The sequence below is a fragment of the Hordeum vulgare genome, chromosome 5H, assembly GCF_904849725.1.
Source record: "Hordeum vulgare subsp. vulgare chromosome 5H, MorexV3_pseudomolecules_assembly, whole genome shotgun sequence".
In the NCBI taxonomy this organism is placed as follows: domain Eukaryota; kingdom Viridiplantae; phylum Streptophyta; class Magnoliopsida; order Poales; family Poaceae; genus Hordeum; species Hordeum vulgare.
This window is the reverse complement of record NC_058522.1, coordinates 577,923,986-577,931,216: the sequence shown is the minus strand read 5'-3', so window position 1 is coordinate 577,931,216 and position 7,231 is coordinate 577,923,986. Positions and strand designations below refer to the sequence as shown.

Here is a 7,231-nt window from a genome sequence, read left to right as displayed (position 1 = left end):
AGGAAGGAAGTTGTGGAGCTGAGGGTTGGAGCTGGAACCATGGGTAGGTTCGTTGAACAAGGACCGGACCAAACACATCCCGCTCGAGGAGGTAGAGGATATCAGCATTGCACCTTTGTGGAGTCCACTCAAGTTGAACATAGGTGATCATAGTGCTCTCACGTTTTCAATGTTGTAGATCATGTCTTACTCTTATTTCTTACTTGTTGGTGATAATACAATTAAAGTAGTGTAATCGATCGTCGGTGCCTTATTCTTTTGCTCATCTTACTTTGACATCATCACCTCACACATGATCATATCTACTGACTAACATGCAATTAAAAAAATCGAATCAATCAACTGTTGCTTCTTAACAAAAAGTGAACACAAACCAAAAAAATCCCTAAAAATGAAATTATGAAAAACTCACAAACATAGATTCCTCATGTAAACTAAAGAAACTGGATTTATATGTGCTGGGAGATTGCGTAAACCAAACATCTCACTCATAGTTGTACTAGATATTCCAACGACCTGAACTAGGGATATGGACGATGTAGTAATTTATGGTAATAAGCACTAACGACCTGAACTAGGGATTGCTGATTGTGTGCTTCCTCTAGGGCTTAGACTTAAACCCTGATATATTATCTAGCTCTAAGACCAGAAACAAAAAATCCAGAGTGTCCATGATATGTATTATTTGCAGTTGCAGGGATATTGTAAATAAATGCTTTTTCACTTATGTGCAAAATCCGCTTCGGGGTAGAATGTTGGATTTTGTTGGCTTACAAAAGAAAATGGAAATTGTTTTTCCTAGTACCTTTTGAAGAAACTTGATCAATTCTCTTGAAATTGTCTGCCCTCCAATGGAAAATGTAGTGGTATTCTAGGTGGTGACAAATCTGATAAGATTGACGTGACTACGGTTCCGATGATGGTATGACCGACAGTGACCAACGGTCTCCGCGTACGCAACACGGGAGAGGCTTGGAGAAAAGGGGGAGGAAGCCAACATTCTAGACGTCGGTCAAAATCATCCAAAGTTTTAGTACACATCAGCTCAAAACCATAACAAGATTATTTATTTGGGCTTAAATATGTGGGAGTAAAATTACTAAAATTGTCTCTATGAGAATATGGATCCATTGGGATGGATTTGGGTTTTTTTTAAGGGAAGGATGGGTTTTTCTAAATCTCTTTTGAGTGGTGGATGGTGTTTTTAAAATAAATCTTATTTTTTTAGGAAATAAAAATAAATCGTATATACGGAGTAAAAGGAAGCAGAGGGAGTACGAGCAGATGGGCTGGGGGAATATGAAGCCCAACAAACAATGCACAGCACAACTCCCTCCTTTTCCTCGGGAAAAAAAAAACACCACTGCCTCCCGACTGCAGCCTCGGATTCTCCCCCCATCTCGCAGGCTCGCCGCCTGCCTCGCCGGACGCTGCCGCCGCCACCGGACGCTAGGAGGCCCCACTGCCGTCGGTACAGGATCCCAGGAGCAGCATCTCCTCGCCGTCGAGCAGCCGTTCCCACCAGCCGCGCCCCCCTCACTGGAGCAGCCGCTCCCGCCCAGCAACGCTGCCGCCCGGAGCTACGCCGGCGACCATTCCATAGGAAGGTAGCCACAACTCCTTCGTCCTCCCCCCTCCATCCTTCCTCTCTATTCCCTCATTCCCCCTCCCTCCTTCCTCTTGCATTCTCTGTTTGTTCAATTTTGTTTTTCCTGATTTCTGTATTGGATGAGTACTTGCTCCAGATTTGATATTGCAAAAAGATAATGATGATTATTTCTTGATGACTACTTGCTGCATGATATTTCCATTGGATGTTAAAGTTTACATGGGAAAGGAAAGGATTTTGCTTGATAGGTGTTTGTGATAATGCTTGTAGGGGCAAATGTTTTGGTTTAAACATGTTAGCAGTGAAACCTGCAATGATTGATTGACGATATATGAAAAGGAAAAGATTAAGTTGTTTCATCTGCGCCTCGTGACCTGAAATCAGAGCTTACCAGTAGCATGCAATTTGAGAGAGCAGGAGCTTTGTCTTGGTTATACTGGCCGAAAGTGGTTAGCACATTAGTGCTAGTGGTATTGTTGGCATGATAGATGTCCCAAATCTTGTTTATGATCGGGAATATATTGGTAATGTCATGCTGTGTTGTTGATTTTTGCCGCTTAAAGTAATTGTTCCTCCTTTTGCATGTTAGCTGATTGCTCTTCAGGTTCCACCTTTTGTGTTATGCCATGATAGATGTACAGCTAAGTAATGATTTGATTTAATGTTCCATATTCATTTTACACTTATGAAAAGTCTAATTCTAGTATTCTACCCCTTTGGAACTTGGGAGTTGGAACAGGGCGTCAACATTGTTAACTGGAGGGGCTTGGAGCTGCTTCGGAATCCACTGGAGAGCAAACAAGAAGGTAATCTGCTGTTCCTAGCTTCTATACACATTTATTTGTGAATTAAAAAATAGTAAAACGTATCCCTGTATTGGCGCTTTTCCAAAATGCCGAATTTACGTATCCATATCGACCTGATACTCTAAGCTGATACTGATACACGTATCTGTATCAGTGCATTTTAGTACGCCACTGATCAGCGGCGATGGCGATCCGACACTACTGGTCGATGGCTGCCGCTGCTGTCGGGTTCCGCCTCGTTCTGGTGCTCTTCGGTGGAGACCCCCACCTTGCCTCCCGCCCGGAGGTCTCCACACCCCTCACGTCCCTTCGCCGCTGTAAGCACACCTCCTTGCTCTCTGTCCTTCCCCTCCAAACCCCAGCCCTTTTCTGATGTTGCTGTAATTGGACATCTTGTTTGCCTCCTGTCTATGTTGCAGTGGCAGAAGGATACTGGCTGAAGCAGGCGTCGATGTCACCCTATTCCGGTACGTTACGCACCTCCCCCTTTGCTCGTTTTGTCCAAAGAAGAGTTCGACCCAATGCTTTATTTCTGTCTTGTGAATCCCGATTCAACATTAAAATTTTAGCACTTCACTTTTGCATCAGAACAACCAAAATTTTGACGCCAGGATAGTCGTGTGGGTGGTGGTATTATTAGGTTATTAGGTAGTATAGAGCAATTTTTAAAATGCTTAACTGGGTTTCTACTGAATACGGATAGGCGCTATTTCACGTTAACTTCTGTAATGAACTACTGATAATTCCTGATGGATGAAATATGATATAGCTCCTACTTAGCATCAGAGGCCTAGATGCTTCTTGCGATTACATTACAAAGCTTACCAATTGGTATGATAGTTTTGCTCTTTGTAATGTTGATGTGTTAACAGTTTGAACTTGTAAGGGATGGTCCAACCTGTTGAATGATCTGTTTTTCAGGTTCGATATATCATGGTTCCCCTTTGCTTCTATCGATTCTTGGTCCGCTAACCAGTAAAAGGTTAATGGTCCTTCGTTTTGATGCTTCTTTGATTGTTTCTTTGATGTAGCCACTGTTGCTATGTCTCTTTATTTGACCAGATCGCCATATGAAATGTTAGCATTCTAACACTCCATGATGTGACAGGTCAGGTGGACGCCATTCTCATATATATTGCAGGTAAATATGTTGCTATGTGTACTTTCATCAAAGGCAGTATATGTTAGTCTTGATTGATAACTTGTTCAAGTACACCTGATTTTCATAGAAAGAAAAAACAGTTATCCTAGGCTTTACCTTTTATCATGCTCTTTGTCTTGCCATGGTATCATTCGAACCAGAAAAATATAATGTAACCAGGAATATTCCCCGACTTCCGCATTTTGTTGGCAGTCATGTAATATTACATTCATGAATGCACCACACAGTTTGGTTTTTGTAGCTGTAGATTTTATAGCTCCTATGCTCATACGATCAACTGGGTGTACACTCCAAATGGCACGTAACAGAAGCTTGAAGTCTCTTGCCCTCACAAAATCAGTGAACAATTCTGGTGAGTCATACTAGTTAATGTTATACTTGAGATGTGCTTGATTGAATCTCCTACTAGTTGGTTGCACGTGCAAAATCACGTATCTGACGTACATTAAATTAAAGGCACAAAACTATTTTCTGCTAAAAAGAGGCAAAACTATAGCCACCACTCTCTACTTATTTTGCCAAGTACCGATGACTACAATGCTTTCGAATTTTTGGTACTTGTGATGTACAAGCTCCAAAAGTGAAATCTTAGATGCGTTTTATTTGTAAAGTATTACCTCCGTCCCATCATATAAGAGTGTTTTTTACACTAGTATAGTGTGAAAAACACTCTTATATTATGGGACGGAGGGAGTAGTTTTTATCATTCTAAGCTTTATATTTTCTTAAATAAGGAAACCCACTTTTCTGACTTCTCCTTTACAAGGAATAAAAAGGGTTATAGATTTGCCTCGTGGAATTTAATGTGTATAGTCCTCTGCTTGCCTGATAGTGCGAATTTGTTGTTAGTAAGCGAAATATATACAACCTTGTCTTGTCTGGAAAGGTGTGAACGGAACATTGCTCTCTTTGAGCCAGATGTTTTTTGCTTGTGATGCTTATTAATTGTTTATACTGCTAATTATCATTTTTTGCTGATACTTACAGTGAATGTAAGCGCAGGAGATACTGCTTCTCTAATATATCTGTGGAACCCTTGGACAATAATCACCTGTGTGGCTTCATGTACATCACCAATTGAGAATTTAATGGTCGTGATAATGTTACATGGAGCCTGTTCACGTAAGTGGAACTCGCTGTGTTTCCCTCCAGCCTTCTCTGTTTTTCAATATATCTCTTATATAGTTATATTGCTTAAACTAGTAGTTTGCCTCATTGTTTCTTGCCCTTTTATTTGGCAAATCCTCAGTAAATAATATTTTTATGGAAGATAGTATATTGATCTTCGGATAACCTAGAATTGCCCAAGTCTAATGCCAGTTAAAACATCCTTGCATTTTTTGTAGGTCTCGCGCCGCTTGCTGCCTTTGGATATGTTATGGCAACGCATCTTTCTCTTTATCCTGCAATTCTCCTTCTGCCTGTATGTGCCACAGCCATTTTTATCAATGTTCAGTGGTACATACATGCCATTTATTTGCATTGCTGATCTCTAACTGTTAGTTTTCAGGTTGCTCTTTTCTTGGGTTATGGTCCAGATACCCCTCCAGCTAAAGTATTTCTTCAGAAAGGCTCAAGTGCCAATAAAATTGACATGTCAGATAATGGAAAAGGTACTAGCCAAAAAGGTTTTGGACAATTCTCATGGAAACCAATACTCCACTTCTTATTGTGGGTGTTTATCTGGTCATGTTATGTGCTGTTATTGAACAGCATTATTCTAAATAAAGTGGGCGGCCTTCAGGAGATGTTTGAGAAGTAAGATTTTCAACCATTTAATTCTTTTTGTAGCCAAAAATCATGTGAAAGAGTGTCATATTTTCTGTTAAGACTTTCCCCATAGTGAATTTTCTGAATAAAAGAGGTTGCCCCCCACCTCATTTTTATTGACAACGAGGAAACAAAACCGCACCAAACTGTTCCCAGCACTCGGCCTGAGCCAAAGTAGCTGAGCCAGAAAAGTAACAAACTGCCCCAAAACATGCCTCAAAGCGGGCTGGGGGAATAAACTGCAGTGCAGGTAAAAGAGACATCAGCAGGACTAACTATTACATGCATAAGCAAAACCTTTCCGGAATGAGCTCTAAGGATGAGGCCCTGCTGCACAGTCTCTCGGCTCTCCATCTGCCTATCTTCACAGTGAATTTTCAAGGAGAACTGAATACAACTCTTGTTTTTCTGAATTAATGTTATTTTGGATATTTGCATACTCTGATCAGTATTACTGCCTATCCTCTCCATTTCCCCAACATGTCAACTTTGTTGTTGGGCCTCATTTAGTCAAAGTTGTCTTTTGTTGCAATTTACTGGCTTTTATCTGTTACCAAATCCATATTAGCATTGCAATTGACTGGCTTTATCCGTTGCCAAATGTCTAGTATTGACTTGTGTGCATTGGTTTTGCAGGACATATGGTTTTATCCTTACAGTGAAGGATTTATCACCAAATATTGGTGTGTTATGGTAAGTCTTAAGAAAGTGTAATTGGAACCCAGGTACAATTTGACTAACCTAATTTGTTTGAGAATTAATGCAGGTATTTCTTTGCCGAAGTCTTCGACTTCTTCAGAAGCTTCTTTCTTATAGTCTTTAATATGAACGTCATTTTTATGGTATTGCCATTGGCTATCCGTTTGAAGCATCGACCGTGCTTCCTTGCCTTTCTTTACACAGCCATTGTCGCAATGCTGAAATCTTATCCCTCGGTGAGTATATTTTACATGGTATTTCTAATGAATTTTATCCCTCGGCTGCATAAGGAAGGTTGATGTTTAGTTTTGTTTCATGTTTTTCTCTCTTGTGTTTCATTCCTAAATTCATGATTCTTATCTTGAAGACTGGAGATTCAGCTCTATATCTGGGACTTCTAGGCCTATTCGCCAATGAATTAGCGGGTACCTAAAATGCCGGTATCGAATATTTATAAATTATTAGTGTCCAATATCATAAGAAGTTAATATGCTCTTTAACTTTCCATTCTGCAGAGATGCAATTCACCTTCTTCTTGTTTTTTGGATATATTGGAGTCTCTCTCCTTAGCCCTGTCATGCATAACCTATGGATCTGGAGGGTCGGTCTCTCTCTCTCTCTCTCCACACGCGCATGCACACACACACACACACATGCACACATGTTGTGTAGTGTTACTAACATGACAATGTTGACAGGGTACTGGTAACGCAAATTTCTACTTTGCGACTGGTTTGGCTTACACCTGCCTACAAGTAAATATCCATCTCTTTGTGAGCACAATATTGAATGTTCCTTAGAATGCTCGCAGATTGTTCCTTGAGGTAACATGTCAGCTAAAATAGTCGTGTTCATTAACTTACTTAAAATACAATATTTTGCACACTGTTTGGAACCTGGTGCAACCAACAAGCGGTGCTACGTCCAGATCGTGGTATAAAATGTGATCATGGTATAAAATGTATTGTATTAGTTTACAGAGAGAGTGCTTGTCAAGTGGCGGTACATGAATATTGGGTTGAGAGATGAGAAATCCAAGACGAACGAGTAGCCATGCACGCAGGGTTTCCATCCTATGATCCTGCTGAATTGCAGATCGAGATCAATGGTCGAGCTGTATTACCATAATTAGTATCCTTCATCCATCGTAGGTGGGTGTTCCGAAACCCTAGGCTCTGGCAACCG

The 7,231-nt window shown here is 40.6% G+C and overlaps 1 protein-coding gene across 2 annotated transcripts; it reads left to right on the top strand.

The window, feature by feature from the left end:
- Positions 1 to 1,348: 1,348 nt before the first annotated feature.
- LOC123395087 (phosphatidylinositol glycan anchor biosynthesis class U protein-like) lies at positions 1,349 to 6,912 on the top strand. Of its 2 annotated transcripts, none has more exons than XM_045090018.1 (15): positions 1,349 to 1,607; positions 2,349 to 2,415; positions 2,570 to 2,732; positions 2,835 to 2,882; positions 3,337 to 3,397; positions 3,524 to 3,556; positions 3,805 to 3,929; positions 4,580 to 4,699; positions 4,924 to 5,000; positions 5,088 to 5,335; positions 5,984 to 6,040; positions 6,114 to 6,282; positions 6,414 to 6,471; positions 6,562 to 6,647; positions 6,745 to 6,912. In XM_045090018.1, exons 3-15 carry the CDS (start codon positions 2,600 to 2,602, stop codon positions 6,844 to 6,846), a joined length of 1,317 nt encoding a protein of 438 aa, XP_044945953.1. In that variant the 5' UTR covers positions 1,349 to 1,607; positions 2,349 to 2,415; positions 2,570 to 2,599; the 3' UTR covers positions 6,847 to 6,912. The 2 variants fall into 2 exon arrangements, with proteins under 2 accessions (XP_044945953.1, XP_044945952.1); XM_045090017.1 differs by having other exon boundaries at positions 4,565 to 4,699.
- Positions 6,913 to 7,231: the final 319 nt, after the last annotated feature.